At 52.9% G+C, this 17,295-nt stretch overlaps 1 protein-coding gene across 1 annotated transcript; it reads left to right on the forward strand.

Annotated features, from left to right (window-relative positions):
- The first annotated feature begins 273 nt into the window (after positions 1 to 273).
- Positions 274 to 16,034, forward strand: LOC133273138 (L-gulonolactone oxidase-like). The gene is made up of 12 exons (XM_061461179.1): positions 274 to 430; positions 1,667 to 1,768; positions 2,377 to 2,502; positions 3,897 to 3,991; positions 5,292 to 5,382; positions 5,991 to 6,176; positions 12,836 to 12,943; positions 13,326 to 13,402; positions 14,000 to 14,149; positions 14,589 to 14,753; positions 15,205 to 15,295; positions 15,608 to 16,034. The coding sequence occupies exons 1-12, from the start codon at positions 428 to 430 to the stop codon at positions 15,734 to 15,736; spliced, it is 1,323 nt and encodes a 440-aa protein (XP_061317163.1). The 5' UTR covers positions 274 to 427; the 3' UTR covers positions 15,737 to 16,034.
- Positions 16,035 to 17,295: the final 1,261 nt, after the last annotated feature.

Below are 17,295 nucleotides of genomic sequence, written 5' to 3' on the forward strand. Positions count from 1 at the left end.
GTTTGGTCCCCTCAGACCTGACAGGGCCTTTTTCTTACTCCCCCCTTTGCCCAGGTTGCCCAGTGCGAAGACAGCAGGTTCAGGAGAACCGCTCCCAGGCCAGAACCCCCAAAAGGGAAGCAGCTTCTCCCCAAACCCCTTAATTGCAGCATCCCTGCAGGACATGAGACCCCAGGTTCAAATCCATGTCTGGATCCTGCTTTGCCAGCCAGGAGCGAAAGGCTCAGCCCCTCTCCTCCCCCAAGGAACCAGGCAAATAACAAGGTTATTCATTATCCTTCCAGCCTGGAGGGAAGCTCCTTGTTGACCCCCGGGGCAGGACCAAGCTCTGCCAGCCTTGCACTGGCCAGGATCGCTCCTTGTCCCCTGTTCAGGAGCAGCTGGAGACCCACTTGCTCCAGCAGCATCTCTTGGAGAGGCCAACAGGATGGTAAGTAAAAGCCAAGAAAGGATTTTCTCAGGTTTTAGGGTGGGAAGGGTGGTCCAGGTAGTGTGGAGCTATGCGCTGTGAGCAGGGCAATGTGGATTTGTTACCATCTATGGTATGGGTTTAGTAACTAATATCGCCATGGCAAGAAATAGGAAAAGGGAGAGGGGAGGAAAGACAATGGATTCCCTGGATAAATCAAACCCGGTTCTGGCTGCTGAACAGGAGTGTTTTATCATAGCGTGGTTTAGGTTGGAAGGGACCTTAAAGCTCACCCAGTTCCAACCCCCTGCCACAGACAGGGACACCTTCCACTAGACCAGGTTGCTCAAACCCATGGGTTTTTTGCTTCCTCAATTTTGTTGTTTTGGGTTTTTATTCCATTTTCCCTGTCTCTAGCTCTGTACTCTGGCCCAGAGACCAGCCCTGGGTTTTAACTTGCACGGGGGGATCCTGTGAGCCAGCCCTAGCCCCACATCCCCCTCACCCGCAATGCTCCCTGCTGCTATCTGGACTATCTGCAATAGCTTCCCGGTAGCCCTGGCCCCGGGCAGTGTCACCTCCCTGGGCTGGGTGATGGGCCATCCACTGTCCCTGCCCTGCCCAGCCCCTAAAATCAGCCTCGGGGGGCTGGGGTTGTGAGGGAAGGTGGTGGCAGGGGAAAGATGCTGTAGACAGTGCTGAGAGAGCCCCTTCTGCCCCCCGGAACAGTTTGGCCAGTTTTAGGTGGTTCTGTTCTTTGGATGGGAGCTGTTCCATCATAGAGATGGGGAGAAGGAAAATGACCTGGGGGTAGAGGAGGGAGCCTGGGTAGGAAGGTGGAAGGTAGAGGGTTTGCTGATGGACGGGAGGCTGCAGAGAACTGGAGGAAGGATACCACAGGAGGCAGCAAGGGAATAAATCATCCCCTGCAGCCAAGGTGGGACATGGGGACATGGTGGGGCAGCACACTGGATCCAGTCCTGCCTGGGCAGGGGGATGCACCATCTTCTCTGGGGCTTGGTAGCCAACCCCACACAAGGTGAGCATTCGCCCTTACTGCAAAGGAACCCCTCTATGACTTGCTCACATGGACACATCTCTGCTCTACAGACTCAAGGGGTTGAGATGAACCTCTCTATCCATAAATAATTAATCCTTTGGGAAACCTGGATCTTGTACAGTGGTCTTGGCAGACAAAGGATGGGCTGTGGGGGGAGGCACTTGATTTCTTCTCCTTTAGCTCTTTTTATGGTCCAGGTTCACGGCCAAGGAGGAGTCAAGTTCCAGAACTGGGCCAAGACCTATGGCTCCTCTCCAGAGCTGTACTTCCAGCCCACCTCAGTGGAGGAGATCCGGGAGGTAAGGATCCAGGAGACAACCTATTAGAAATGAAGAGGAGGAAAGGCTGGGAAGGTCTGCCATGCTCCATCATGATCAGTCAGAGAGGTCACAGGTGGTGACAGCAGGAGTCCTGCCCTTAGCCCCAGGAGATGGCCCATCCTAACAAACTGCACATGTTCAGATGCGTCAAAGACCTAAAAGATGCAAAAAAACAGCATGCCTGGCCCCAGTTGGACTCTGATCCTTGGGCATCAGCATCTGGCACCCTACTGAGGTCCCCTGTCTGCCCTAGCAGCCATGATGAGGGGTGGGACTCCTGTGTCACTTTTGCCACCTCTAAGATGCCTCTGTCACCCTAAGGTGGGCATTGCCTTTTCTGGGATCATCATAGAATGGTTTGGGTTGGAAAAAACCTTTAAAGGTCATCTAGCCCAACCCCAAAAGGATGATCCTGAGGGCTGTCTTAAGAGAGGTGCAGAGGTGGTTTTAGCCCCTGATGATGAATTATCCAAGTAAATGGATGTCAACCACGGGTGAGATTTTAGCTTGGGATATCTCACAGTGCCTCTGGCACTGCCCTTAGCGCATGGCAATGAGGGTGATGTTGGATGCTGTTGTCTCTGCAGATCCTGGATATGGCCAGACAGCGGAACAAGAGGGTGAAGGTGGTGGGGGGTGGTCACTCTCCTTCAGACATTGCCTGCACCGATGACTTCATGATCCAGATGGCGAAGATGAACAGGGTCCTTAAGGTGAGGCTGGCTTATTGGAGGTGGTGTGGTGGCCCTTAAGTGCGGTGGCACCTCTGTTCCTGCAACCACCAAGGGCTGGGAAGAATTGCACTGACACTGCCATTCCCAGCATGGGAAGCGAAAGGGTGAGGAGGCTTTCCTCTCCTCACAGACAGGAGTTTTTCCAAACCAGACCCTGAAATGCTGGTGCAACACTGGGGAATGCACGTTCTCCCAGTGTAAAAGCATTGGAAGCCTATGGAGCAGCTTTAAAAAGGCAAAGAAATGATGTCTTCCCTGTGTGTGTTCAACAAGAGCTTAACCTTGGCACATTGTCCTCATCACAACACAGTCTGATGGATGGGGAGGAGGTACCTGGCCAGATCAACTCTTGGTGCAAGCTTGAGAAGAGGCTTTAGGCAGAGACAGCAGCCTGGCAAGGACAGGCTGGATGTTCCTGTGTCAGGTGGGGAATTGCTCCTTTTGATGACACTGGGAAGGAAACAGCTCTTCCTGGTTGCCATTGGGTCATATCCTGAACGACTCTGGGAAAATGAGAGCTGCTGAGAGGAGAGCTCTGCCTGCTTTGCGTCCAGACCTCCAGTGTGTGGGGACAGCAATCGTGGAATCATAGAATCCCAGGTTGGAAGGGACCTCAGGAACATTGGGTCCAACCTTTCTAGGCAAAGCATGACCTAGGCTGGATGGCCCAGCACCCTGTGCAATGCTGGGGAGTACACCGTGCTCTTACTGGGGCTGCATGGCTGGCAGGTTATAGAGAGTGGGAGAACTGACCCTGTACATGCATGTGTACCCGTGTGTCATGTGTGCGTGCACAGGTACGTGTGTGCATGCCTGTAGTGTGTGCACGCATGCACTGTGCACACCTATGTCTGTGTGCAGCTGAAGATGAAAATAGTCCTGCCCCCCCCCCCCCCCCCCCCCCAGCAGTGTATTCTGAGAGCTGGATCATTAGTGGTAATTAACAACAATAAGTAATTAAGGAACAGCTCCCTCCCTGACAGCTCTGTCTGTCAGGAGTGGGATGGAATAACTTCTAGTGATAATAAGATCTCCTTCCACCAGGAGCTGGCTGAAGCTGGCTGGGAAGGGCAGGAAAGCAGAGCAGAAGACAGAGATTTGCTGGGGGATATCTTCTCCCTTGCAACACCCATAAATTATGGGAGAGATTACACAGCCCCTACACTGGGAAGAGCAAAGGGGAGCGGAGTCTGGGCCAGGTTTGGGTTGGGTGAAGGTCTGAGAGAGGTGGCAGATCAGGATAGGACAAGTCTCTCGTATGTGGCTCTCCTATCCACATTATCAAGTGCATTGAGAAGAGCAGGGGTGTTTTTCATGGGGTGTTTCTCCACTGAGGTGTGTGACGTTCCCCTCTCCCATCCCATCCTTTGCAGGTAGACAAGGAGAAGCAGCAAGTGACAGTGGAAGGTGGGATCTTCCTCTCGGATCTGAACGTGGAGCTGAGCAAGCACGGGCTGGCACTGGCCAAGTGAGTGGGACACATGCATGAGGCCATCCCTGGGCATCCTCCCAGGTGTTTTGTCCCAGATCAACTGCTGAGACGTGGCAAAACAGGGATGTTTGAAGAGCTTTTACTGTATAATAGGGGTGTTAACTTCAGGATCTGGTCTTCCACCAGGGTCTGCAGATGGCAGGTCAGGTCCCTCCATTATGGAGTCACTGATCCTCCCTCAGAGAAGGAGGCTGTATGAGGGGAGTCTTTATCCCCACACCAACAGTATTATTCCCACACCAACCCTCCAATAGGGTGTGGAGCTGTTGGAGTGAGTCCAGAGGAGGCCACAAAGATGCTCCAAGAGCTGGAGCATCTCTGCTATGGAGACAGGCTGAGAGAGCTGGGCTTGTTCAGCCTGGAGAAGAGAAGGCTCCAGGGAGACCTTAGAGCAGTTTCCAGTGCCTAAAAGGGCCAACAAGAAAGCTGGAGAGGGGCTTTTGACAAGGGCCTGTAGGGACAGGACAAGGGGAATGTCTTTAACCTGACAGAGGGGAAATTGAGATGAGATCTTAGGAAGAAGTTCTTCCCTATGAGGGTGGTGAGAAGGAAAACTATTCACTGTCCCTTAAAGATGAGAGCAGCCTTCTTAGGTATGGCTTACACAGGGCAGAGCCTGAGCAGGCAGCTCTGGGCAGAGGAGGCTGATGGCAGACAAAACTAGTCTAGAAATGAGTTTTTGATGGCAAAGGGCAACTAGGCACTGGAATATATTATCGGGAGGCGTGGGAGATTTTTTTGCTCTGCATTGCTTTGGGATGTCTGGTGTCCCCAGAAGAGGAGGTGGAAGTGATCTTCTATCCTTCTACCATCCCCATGTGCTCACATGGCCATGTTTGGAGGAACAGATCTTGGTGTGCAGAATTAGCCTCTGGATGCTGCCACCAGCCCTGCTCCACAATGATGTTTCAGGGGTAAACCCAGGTTCCTCCCTGCAGCCTCTGAATGCATACGGGAGGGATGTCTCAACCCCCAGTGAGTCACTCCAGGCTGATGGGGAGAGATGGGGACTTGTGAGATGGACCCAGCTGAGTTGACCTTGGTGACTTGCCTTTTCCTCCCCATGGACTACAGCAGCACCCTGATAGATATGTCCTATGGAGATGTGCACACATGGCCAACAAACCCACCCATTGCTGTGGGTTACCCTGAAGGGTGGAAGACCCTGCTTGTTGGACAGGGTCTGCACATAGTGTAATGCCTGCCACCGTGTGCTGTGCGCCACACTGTGTCCCATGCACTGAGGTCCTCACCCAGCCCCTTCATCTCCTTCCAGCTTAGGAGCCGTTTCAGAGGTGGCAGCAGCTGGTGTCATTGGGACAGGGACACACAACACTGGGATTAAGCATGGCATCCTCCCCACACAGGTGAGACACGAGTCGGGAGCGTGTTGACATCAGCATCCCATCACAAGGTCTGGGTCTGGGGGGGTCCTGTCCCCCATGGGATGGAGCTGTTATGGGGAACCCGAAGTCCCCCATGAACAGTGGGACCTCCTTATCTGTCAGACAAAACATAATCCAGCTCAAAACTCCCGTATCCTTGTGCTTTATGGTCTTCTGATGAATAAGCTCTGTACCAAAGGGAAAGCAGTTCTTGTATTGGAGCCTACCAAAACCAAATCCCTGCAGGGCCCAGGTCTGTTTTCTACTACACACATATAAAAATCCTCCAGTCATAGCTCGCATAGGGTAATTCCATTGCTGGTTATGGAGAAGTGAAGTAATTGAGAGGAGTTCCACTTCTGTATTTGATAGCTTCTCCAGTGTACCCCAGAGAGAGAAGGGTCCTTTAATGTCACTACATCAATGGGCTGGGGGAGCCAAGCTCAGCAGAAAACACCTTGTGATGATGGTCATGATATGGGTGTCTTCTTGCTTGGCTCCCAGCCCTAAGCTTTGGGGTGGAGGCAGGGTCTTTGCATGGAGATAGGGCAAATTGAGCCCTTGCTGAATCTTCACTCTCCTCTTGGCAGGTCGTAGCGCTCACCCTGCTGACGGCCTCAGGGGAGATCATGGAGTGTTCAGAGTCCATCAATGCAGACATCTTCCAGGCTGCCCGCCTGCACCTCGGCTGCCTGGGCGTCGTGCTCACGGTCACCTTCCAGTGCGTGCCCCAGTTCCACCTGCACGAGGTGACCTTCCCCTCCACCCTCACCGAGGTATGATGCGGGTGAGGCTTTTAAAGCCTCCTTGGGGATAAGCAAAGCTCTTGGGGATGTGACATGATTGGGGGAAGACTGCTCTGATACAGAATACCACGTGTATGTGTAGGTTGCACCCCTGGTGTGCGTAGTGACAAGATAATGGCTTTAACCTGATAGAGCGGAGATTTGGATGAGCTCTTAGGCAGAAGTTCTTCCCTGTGAGGGTGGTGAGGCACTGGCTCAGGTTGCCCAAGAAGCTGTGGCTGCCCCATCCCTGGCATCTGAGCAATGCCAGCATTCCCACCGGAGCAGTGATGGAGGTTTGCCATCAGCTTCATCTTCCCTGGGCTGCCTCCAAGCAGTGGCAGGGCTGAGCACAGAGGCTCCAGCACAATCAAGTTAGAGATGCTGAAGGAGCCTGCAGGCGTCAGCGCTGCCACCCTCGGCACTCTCTTCTGCCCATGGAGAACATCACCACGAGATGAATCAGCCAATGCCTCAGCTCTGTTTAACCCGGTGTTGGCAGGCGCTGGCAGGTCAGTGGAGATCTGGTGACTCCAGGCACGCATGAGTAAGCCTAATGCAGATTTAATGCTCCAGCTGGAGAAAATTACCCTTGCTGGAAATTCTGGTCTGAGGAGCTGATGTGCTGCCTGGACTGAGCACAAACAGGGAGAAAGCTGTGCCTGTGCTGAGCCAGCACCCCTGGCTACAGGCAGGGACCTGGAGGAGAGGAGCAGCATCCCGCAGGGCATGGCTGCTCCCACAGGCCATGTGCTCTCCAAGGAAGTGCCGTCTCCCATCTCATCATCCCCTGCTGCTCGGCTAAGGGACAGCCTTGCTTTTCAGAGCAACAGATGGGACACTTAAAATAGTTCATGAGCATCCGTGGATCCATGAAGATGCCCTGAGGGCTGGCGCACCTCTGCTGTGGAGACAGGCTGAGAGAGCTGGGCTTGTTCAGCTGGGAGAAGAGAAGAATCCATGGAGACCTTAGAGCAGCTTCCAGTGCCTAAAGGGACTGACAAGAAAGCTGGAGAGGGGCTTTTGACAAGGGCCTGTAGGGACAGGACAAGGGGGAATGGCTTTAACCTGACAGAGGGGGGACTGAGATGAGATCTGAGGAAGAAGTCAGTTGTTGGAACTAAATGTGTTTTAAGGTCTCTTCCAGCCCAAACCATTTTATGATTCTACGATCTTGTGCTCTTGATAATAACTTGGTCCTTTCTTGTGTGTCAGGTCTGGGTATTTTTCAGGATAGAGCTTTCCATCTCCCAGTGTGGAGTTTGGTTTCATTCTTTGGTTTTGAGTTGAACTTGGGACAAACTGTGCTGGGGACGAAAAGTGTGATGGAGGACATGTTTCAAGGGCCAAACTGAACAAATCCATCAGGATCCAACCCCGGAGCTGCGTTTCAATCACGTGATGGAAAAATCCTTCTAAAGCAATTGTCATTTTGCTGCTGGATTTGTCCGTCTCTGTCTTACCAGAGGTTCAGGTCGCCCAGAATAGGGTGTATAGCGCTAGTAATTGTAATGAATCTGGGACATCCCCAGAGGTGGCTTTCTGAGGAGGGTTCTGACCTGCTCACTCATAGACCATGATCTTGCATGGCTCTGAAGGTTTCACATGTTGTCTCCTCCTTGGCAAGCTCTGCTGTCCCACCATCCATCCTCTTCTTGTTGTCCCCTCTTCATGGCCATGTCTCTCCTGATGACAATGTCTCCCATGAAGTCTATGAAAAGTCACTTCATTGACTATGGAAAGCATGAGAAGTGCAGGTCCTTGTTCAGCCTGTGGCTGAGGCACTGGGGACAGTGTCCTGGGATGCTGGTGCAGAGATGCTCAGTGCTGGAGAGTGGTTTTCCAGCTGAGCTTTCCATCCCCAAAAGAACCCCTCTGAGAGAGGCTATTTTTCCTTGAAGGAGGCACGAAATGCCCCTTTCTGTGGCAGTGGGCCTCCTGGGGTTTATGAGCTTGGGTCTCCACATGGCACTGTGGCCAGTGGTGGGTGTGATCTGATTCCCTCAGCAAGCCTTTTGAAGGCCCGCTGGGCATTTCTACAGAGCAGTTGGAAGGAGTTCTTTCTCCTGGGTGCACATCAAAACCCACTTTCCCTGTCTCTGCCATTATAAAAACTCCTTTTAACTGCTGGATTCATTTCCTTGGAGCCCTCCCACTCTGATGGTGCTGGGAAGTCAGATGGAGCGAGCTGGGAGAGGATGGGACCTACTGCCTTGAGCTGAGCGACTATCCATCTTGTCTCCTGTCTCTGGCACTAGGTATCACCAGAGGCTGCAGAGTTGCACAGGGTAAAGCCTACAGAGAAGGTGCCACCCACAAGCTGAAAGATCTGGTAGACTTAAAATGTAGTGTGGGCTCAATTGCCTTCACTGGAAGGAGTTAGATTTCTGAATAGGGAAACTGAGGCGTGAAGCCCTCCAGGAGGAGGAAAATAGTGGTGGTAGAAAGGAACCTCTCCGGGAGCTTGAATCTGCTTCAGTCACTGATTGCCTTTGTCCTCCTGTGAGGTCTGACGTCCCTGCTGATGCATCCTCATCAGCATCCTCATCTGTTGTCCCATTTGGGTCTCACAGGTCCAGTTCCAGCCCTGGCTAACAACAGCAAAAGCCTTTGTAAAGTTGGGCTCATGAAAAATATATAGTCCTTGGACAAAAGCAGCAAAATTTTTGGCAGGATTGATCAGGGCTGCAGCACCAGTAAAGCTCTGAGAAATGCTGTTCTTAATTTTTTAAGGACTGAATTATTCAGTGCCCCATCGAGGTGGCTTTAACACGGCCAGGAACGTGGATCTAATGCACTTGTGGAGTATCTTTTCTGTAAACCCTGATCCAAATCAACCCAGTGATCCCTGTGCTGTGCCGTGGGACAGACAGGTCCATGTGTGTTACTCAAAGCCATTAGCATGTCTGCCTGCTTGCTGTCACCCCTCCAGGAGCAGCTGCACCAGAGCACTTCAGGGTCTTATTTTACCTGGGGGTGGGAAGGGAAGACAGGAATAAAGGGAAACACACCAAGATATTTCTCCCTCCCAGCCTGCAGTGAGTTCATTACCAGTGTTCCCAGTTGCAGAAGTGATGAGTTCATGGTTAATGGGCTCAGGGGTATTTTTACCTGTGAATCGCCTGTTTGCTTCCTGAGCTGCAGCTTCCCTGGTGTCCTGCAGCAGAGTTCCCTGCTTTAACTGGATTTAAACGTGTTTAAACATGGTGGGAATCTGCTGGTTCCTTATGAGCTCTTCACCCAACCTGACAGACTGCTCAGACCTTCACTGCACACTCTAGCACCTTTCCTGAGCCAGACGGCTGTAGTAAAGCCTGGTTTACACCTCCTAATCTGCCTTTTAGCTAGGACCTTTATCTCACATGCAGGATAACTCCACTTCCCTGAGCAGGGCAGGTAGCCCAAACTGAGCTTTACCTTACTCAGCACCATCTGCCCGGGCTATGCCCCCTACATATCTCTCCCCGTCCCTCAGGGCTGTTAGGAGGGTGAAACAAGAATGCACTCTATAAATATTAATGCCATTATCAATTCTCGGTCATCCCTGCTCCTCGCCTGCTTCCAGATCTCCAGCTTTCATGTTGAGCAGCCCATCGAGGCGGAAGGGAATAATGGCAAGGGAGCAGGTTGTTTGAAATATTTAAGCTTGAGTTATCTAAGACATTGCAAATAATATATGTGTCAGAGGAGCCGGGCTCGGATTTGTGGTTATGTAAGATCTGCATGCTTTCTTTTCTGGCCTCGTGATTATCTTTATAACTGGGATGAACTCAGCTGCTATAGTTGCTGACAATGACTGGGAACAAGGCACAGGACCGACAGGGTTCATTGCACAACTGAGGTCACCAGAGAGACCTGCAGAGCATCCCTAGGTGGTGGCAGGGATGGAGTCTGACTCCCCTTGCCCCACATCTGCTGGGAGGCTGAAGAGGATGGGTCAGGCTCAGATATGATACTTGTCCCCCTGATCTTTGCAGCTCCGGGGCTTCCTGAGTTGGAGGTGGTTTGTATTATATGTGATAAGGCAATGAGTTTCAATTCCAGGGAAGTCTGTGATCTGCCTTTGAACCTGTGCACAAATTTAACCACCCACAGATGTGCACAGCTTAATGACCTGGTGGCTTAAGAGATGCTGCTTTTGATCTGAGCCTACTTCCTAACCCTAACCCCTTCTGGGTGTCCCAGGCACCTGGATGGATCCCTCAAGCCCAAGTTCCCCAAGACCGCTCAGTGCCTAAACCGCCTCTCCACCATTGGGCCTGACCTCATTCCTCTTCCCTAGAATCATTGTTTTTGGCCTCGGTGCATGGAAAAGACTCTTCCAGCCGAGGCTCAGACACTGTACCCTGACACACTAGAACCCTGCCAGGCACAGGCAGCACACAGGCAAAGTGGGGGGGAGCTGAGCATCCAGCTCCTCTCCCAGAAAGTGACTCCACATGCTCCCTTGCTCCCCTTCACTGCTCCAACTGACCCACAGCACATGTGCTAGTGACTGATTGTGCTTCATCCTCCCCAGCATCTTGGCTGCATCTGCCCCTTGTGCCATCCCTGTCCTTTCCCTGAGGACCCTCAGACCTGCATTGCAGCAGGCTCAGTGTGCTCTCAAGGGTGTTTGCAAGCAAGCGGCTTTTTTGGCACGGTCTTTGTGAAGCAAAGGGATTTGTTTTGAGCTTCTCAGAGGGAAATGAAGATGAGCAAAATCCCCTGGGTCTCTGCATGCCCCAGGGTCATCTCCATTTTAAGCACGGGCCACATTGCAGCAATTCCCACTGCCTGACCCTTGCCTCCAGCCCCAGTGCTCAGCCAGCAGACAGCCTCCCCAAGGACTCCCGAAGCCGGCGTGCCCCCTGCGCTGTAATTATCCTACAAAGTCATGGGCTTATTTCCTTCAGACCAATACCACAAGAATCAAAAGCGCACATTGGAAAAGTCACCCCCGTGAGCAGTTTGCTTCTCTGCTCAGTCGTCGTTGCTGGAAGTCAAACAGGCATTGGCAGGATCACTTGGGAAAGCTGTAGCCTTCTTTTCCCCACTTGTTTTACTACTTGATGCATTTGTTCCTAAACCAAACCAACAAAAACGTGCAGGTGTAGTTTTTGCCCTGCTTCTACTTGTGCAGCTGTTCACCGTTTCCAACAAAAGGACTACTCTGGACACAAAATTGAGATGAGATCTTAGGCAGAAGTTCTTCCCTGTGAGATTGGTGAGGCCCTGGCACAGGTTGCCCAGAGAAGCTGTGGCTGCCCCATCCCTGGCAGTGTTCAAGGCCAGGTTGGACGGGGCTTGGAGCACCCTGGTCTAGTGGAAGGTGTCCCTGCCTGTGGCAGGGGTTGGAACTGATTGAGCTTTAAGGTCCCTTCCAACCCAAACCATTCTGTGATTCTATGATTCTATGAAAATAGGCTGTTTTGGGAACATCTTAGAGAGATTTTGTGTCTCTTTGTGAGCCGCAGATGTGAAGATGAAGACAACAGCATTAGCATTAATGCTCACCAATTACATGGATATGTTATTCATCTTCCCATCTTCCCTGCTTTAACAGTACCATGGCATTACAGCAATGCAACTCCATGAAGACCCTCACCTTATGGCAGGGTCACAGCAAGATGCTCAGTGCTAAAGCAGCCCCTCCTGGTGATTAATACATCATTAAGACAAATAACTCAAACAACCCAGCTAGAAAAGAGCAGCTTCACAGCTAAGATTGCTATGACCTTCCTGGGGTTATGTCCATGGGTCATTGCACCTTCTCCTGTGCCAAACAAACTCCTTGAAGCAAAGATGCTGGGGTTTTAAGCCTTTCTGCAAAGCTGTGGGAGACCTCTGCAGGAGGAGCAGGGGGTGGTTGATGAGGCTGTTTGCAAGAGGGATTGGTGCTGGCCTGGCTGAAATAGCACTGTGCAGTGAGCGAGCACAAGGTCCCTCTGTTTCCACACACACAGGCAGGGGAAAAGGGTTAGGGCAGAAGGATCTTCTAATTTCTGTGACCTTCCTAAGACTCATTTTTGTGTCTTTATGAATAATTTGTCAATTTGACATTTGAAGGCCTCTCTGGGACAGGGTCATGTAACACATCCCTGATCCAGCCCCCACTGCATCCCAGCTCCATCCTCTGTGCATCCTGGCTCCATTTCCTGTCGCCTATGGGCTCCAGTGCTGCAGAGGGCTGTGCTGCCAGACTGTGATTACTGGGGAGGGCATCCCTGACACTTGAGCAAGAGGTGATTTTGGCGGCCCCAGCATAGAGCCAGCTGTTCCATGGCTGATCTGTGATGCTTCAGGTCTGGGAATGCCTGAAGGAGCAGTTTGAGAGCAGCAGATGTGTGATTACGGGAGGATGCAGGGTCTGATCTCAGATGCAGCACCAGCAGCATCTTCAGGACAGGGAGCTCTGTTACAGCCGAGGTAGAGGAGACAATGAACATGTCCTTTTCCCTTCCCCATATGCTGGGTCCATGGTCTCTGTTAGCCCCTTAGTGCATGGCAGGACTCTACTGACTCCCCTGCAACTCAGAGAGACTCTGCAGACAGACATCTCAGACCTGCCCTGGCATCCCTGACAGTCCTCTGAGGTGCCCCCATGCTGGGATTCCTGCTCCTGGGGGCAGGACAGTCACCAACCAGCCCCATTTCTCTGGTTATTGCAGGTCCTTGATCACCTTGGGGACCACCTGAAGAGATCCCAATATTTCCGATTCCTGTGGTTCCCTCACAGTGAGAACGTCAGTGTCATCTACCAGGACCCCACCAACAAGGCAGGTCCCTCTGGGCTCCGTGTATGAAGGGACAAGGGCCCATGCACAACGCTGGGATGGGCTTGCTGGGGTGGCTGGTCAGAGAAACAGTAATTTGGGTCCTGGATGGACTCTGCCTGTGCTCCACGGTAAGGAGGGTCCCAGGACACAGAGGCAGCTGGGGCTATCCAAGCTCTTAGCACCCTCATGACAAAGCCTGGTCTCCTTCTGAGGCTGGATGTGTCCCTGATTCATCACAGGAGATCCGGGCAGTCCTTCTCCAAACCCCCACTCCCAGCTTGATCCTGATGCAGGCGTCTGTTTCCGCCATCATGCCTGTTGGCAAGAAAGCTGCAAACCCTGCTGCTCCCTAACAGCCATCTTCCTCTGCTTGGTTTTGCAGCCCCCCTTGTCCTCCGCCAGCTGGCTGTGGGATTATGCTGTTGGTTATTATCTGCTGGAGTTCTTGCTCTGGATCAGGTAAGAGCATGCTCTGGGCAGCGGCTGGGGTTGGGTAGGTTTGTCCAGGGCTGGCCTCATCCACATCTCTCCTCTGCATCTGTGCATTGAAACCTGTGCTGCTTTGCTGGGAGTCCCAGGGAAGATGGCAAGGGGGAACTGTGACCCACAGCACTCCACCCCTGGGGAAGGAGGAGATGCTTAATCTCCTCCAGCGAGCTCCCGTGCAGGAGGAGCAGGCTCGGGCTGGGATTAACGTCTGGGGCTGCACTGCCCTCTCGTGTGCGCGGAGACAGAGCACGCAGCCCTGACGGCGCCAGGCTTTTTTCAGTGGTACCCAGTGACAGGATGAGGAGCACTGGCCGTAAACTAAACCCCAGGCAGTTTCACCTCACCATGAGGAAGAACTTCTTCACACTGAGGATCCAGAGCACTGAACAGGCTGCCCGGGGGGGGGGGGGTGTGGAGGCTTCCTGTCTGGAATGAACCTGCTTTAAGTGGCCCTGCCTTGGCAGAGGGGTTGGAGAAGGTGATCTCCAGAGGTCCCTTCCAGCCCCAACAATCTGTGATTCTGTGATCTCTGGGCTCAGATCTCACCTCCGTTTCTCTCCCTTGCAGCACCTTTGTGCCCAGCTTGGTGTGCTGGATCAACCGCTTCTTCTTCTGGCTCCTCTTCAGTTCCCGGGTGGAGAACATTGCCATCAGCTATAAGATCTTCAACTACGAGTGTCGCTTCAAGCAGCACGTTCAAGACTGGGCCATCCCCATGTAAATGGCTCTGAAAACCCTTCCTGTCCATCCCCAACCAGATTCAGTAACTGAACCACATTCCATTCCCTGCCTGTGCTCTGCCCCAGCCCAGGCTGCCTGGAGCAGGAACAAAGCCATGGAGAAAGGGGCCTGGCTAGGAGACACCATTCCTACCTGCATGCTTAGCACGGGGACCCTTCTGCATCCCTGTCCTGGGCTACCAAATCCATGCCACACCATGTCTGGGGGCTTTGAGCCCAAAGCAAGGGAGGGATGTGCTGGGACATGACATGGTTTGTCCAGGGCTGGCCTCATCCACATCTGTTCTATGCATCTCTACATTCCCTGACTTAGCATGGGGCCAGGGATGGAGCTGTGGAGTCGGGGGTTCAAACCCAAAGGGAGCTTGCTGTGCCCATGGTGCCATTAACTGGGGCTGGGGTCTTCTCCTGGGCAGTGAGAAGACAAAGGAGGCTCTGCTGGAGCTGAAGGCTGCCTTGGAGAACAACCCCAAGATGGTGGCTCACTACCCCGTGGAGGTACGCTTTGTCCGGGGGGATGACATCTGGCTGAGTCCCTGCTTCCAGAGAGACAGCTGCTACATGAACATCATCATGTACAGGTGAGCCACGGCCCCATTCCATCCCCTCACCTTCCTCTTCCTCCCTGGGTCAATGTGCTGGTACAGCGGTCACCGTGCCTGGAGTCCCAGCAGCAGCACATTCACAGCTCAGACACACTGATGCCAGCTCTTGGCTGGCACTGGAGAGCTGGATTGAATGAGCTGGTGCACTTTTGCCCACTCACCCCACTCAATTTGCAGGTACCAAACCACAGGGGATGGTGTGGCCCTGGAGAACCTTAGAGCCACCTACCCCTGTTTCTTGAGTATCTTGTCCTAGGTGAGGGTCCACTGGCTAAATGCTGGTGTCATGCCGCTTCCCAGAGGTTTTTTATCACCCAGTGCTGGCCAAAGAGCCCATGGTGGGTCCCTGGGTTTGTCCTTCTCCCCTGGGGTTGTGCAAATCCCCCTGCAGCCCTGCTAATGCCTTCCCTACCTGATCCTGCTCCAGGCCCTATGGGAAGAATGTCCCCCGCCTCAACTACTGGCTGACCTATGAGGGCATCATGAAGAAGTATGGTGGGAGACCACACTGGGCAAAGGTACCAATGGCCATGCTTTTCTGGGAGGGCAGGGGATGCAGAGGGGGATCCCTACCCCTTTTCCATCATGGCTCCTCATGGAGAGGGGTTTTGCAATTAACTGAGAAGTCAGAGAAGGTCCCCAGCATCAGACTGGTCTCAAGGGGAGGTGGATGCCTCTAGGAGATGGCATTCCTGATGACGCTGCCCACCCTGGGCATGTGAATAAAGGGATAGAGGTCTCACCACTTCTGCAGGGGCTTCTCACAGAGTGTGGTGGGGTGGTCCAAAGCCAGTGATGGGCAGCTCTCCCAGACACTGTCCCTCCTGCAGGCCCACAGCTGCACCCGGAAGGACTTTGAGAAGATGTACCCAGCCTTCTCCAAATTCTGCTCCGTCCGGGAGAAGCTGGATCCCACGGGGATCTTCCTCAATGCCTACCTGGAAAAGGTGTTCTACTGATGGGGGCAACGAGGGGGATGGAGGAAAAGCCAGCCATCACCCCCAGTTCCTGGGACACGCCATAGCTCATGGTCCTCCATGGTCCCAGATCTCTGTCTCTGCACGACAGCAGGCAGCAAGGGCTGGCCCCATGGGCAGGGGTGTGCTCTGATCGTGATGCTGACATGGCTCTGAGGTGCCTGGAAGTCTTCTGGAAACCAGCAGTTTGGGGGGGACCATGTCCCTGTCCCGCAAGACCTGTACAGCCCAAGTGCCTCCTGTCCAAGACAACATCTCAATAAAGGCCTTTCTTTGAGCAGATCTTATCTGAGCCTGTGCTTCCAGCCTGGGCATGTGTTCTATGGAGGTGCACAGCTCTTGGGACAGGGGATGGGATTTGGTGTCCCTGTGCAGCCCCACTACAGGGGTCAGATCTGGACATAGAGACCAGAGGCCATTGCAGGGCCTGGGGCTGGAGCCATCCGTGTTATTAAGCTCAGGCCATCTCCCCTCACAAGGGCACGTAGGCAGGTTTTGGGAGGAAGAGGCAGCCTGACAGGCCCACCCTAGCCTGTCTGGTGTTGGTGTACGAGAAGCCATGCATGGGCAATGGGTTGCGTCCTCTCCCAGGTGGGACTGCAGCTGTACCACACTGCCAAAACCTGAAGGAGATGCTCCTGTCCTTCGTCTCCTAACAAATGTCCCTGCTAGACTGATCCAATGCCTCGCTTGCATCACCAAGGGATGGGGAAGGGGACATGGGTTTCTCAAGAGTGGGGCAGGATTCACAGAATCCTAGAATCCCATGCTGGAAGGGATCTCAATGATCATCTGGTCCAACTTTTTCAGGCAAAGCATGACCTAGAGTCGATGGCCCAGCACCCTGTGCAGCTGAACCTTAACAGTGTCCAGTGTTTTCCATGTGACTTCTTGTAAAAAGGGAGTTTCCATCTTCTTTGTAGTCACCCTTTAAATACTGGAACATGGGGATAAGCTCTCCTTGAGCCTTCTTTTCTCAGCCTCTGCTCACATGGCAGCCCAGTGTTTGGATCACCTTTGTGGTCCTTTTCTGGACCCTCTCCAGCCCGTCCACATCTCTTTGGTAGAGCAAGGATGTGCAAAGCTGCCTGTCTCCTCACGTATTCTAAGTAATAAGCCCATGAATTCATTACTGCTTTCTTTTCCCATCAGTAGGTGGCATACTTGGAAAATGAAAAAGTTAAAAACCTGGAATGCAGAAGCCGCTCGTGTTTGCTTTAGGAATCATAGAATAGTTAGGGTTGGAAAGGACCTTAAGATCATCCAGTTCCAACCCCCCTGCCATGGGCAGGGACACTTCACACTAAACCATGTCACCCAAGGCCTCGTCCAACCTGGCCTTGAACACTGCCAGGGATGGAGCATTCACAACCTCCCTGGGCAACCCATTCCAGTGCCTCACCACCCTAACAGGAAAGAATTTCCTCCTTATATCCAATCTAAACTTCCCCTGTTTCAGTTTGAACCCATTACCCCTTGTTCTGTCACTACAGTCTCTAATGAAGAGTCCCTCTCCAGCATCCCTATAGAGGGAAGGCCCC

The sequence above is a fragment of the Pezoporus flaviventris genome, unplaced genomic scaffold (assembly GCF_033815535.1).
Source record: "Pezoporus flaviventris isolate CSIRO_AGI_PZ_B2104156 unplaced genomic scaffold, CSIRO_AGI_Pfla_v1 ptg000031l, whole genome shotgun sequence".
NCBI classification, from domain to species: domain Eukaryota; kingdom Metazoa; phylum Chordata; class Aves; order Psittaciformes; family Psittacidae; genus Pezoporus; species Pezoporus flaviventris.

What these genes read in the sequence shown, in the direction of transcription:
- LOC133273138 (XM_061461179.1), top strand. An exon ending in CAGTGGAGGAGATCCGGGAG is followed by an intron (nt 1,769 to 2,376) that starts GTAAGGATCCAG and finishes TTGTCTCTGCAG; the next exon opens with ATCCTGGATATGGCCAGACA. An exon ending in GAGTTCTTGCTCTGGATCAG is followed by an intron (nt 13,403 to 13,999) that starts GTAAGAGCATGC and finishes TCTCCCTTGCAG; the next exon opens with CACCTTTGTGCCCAGCTTGG.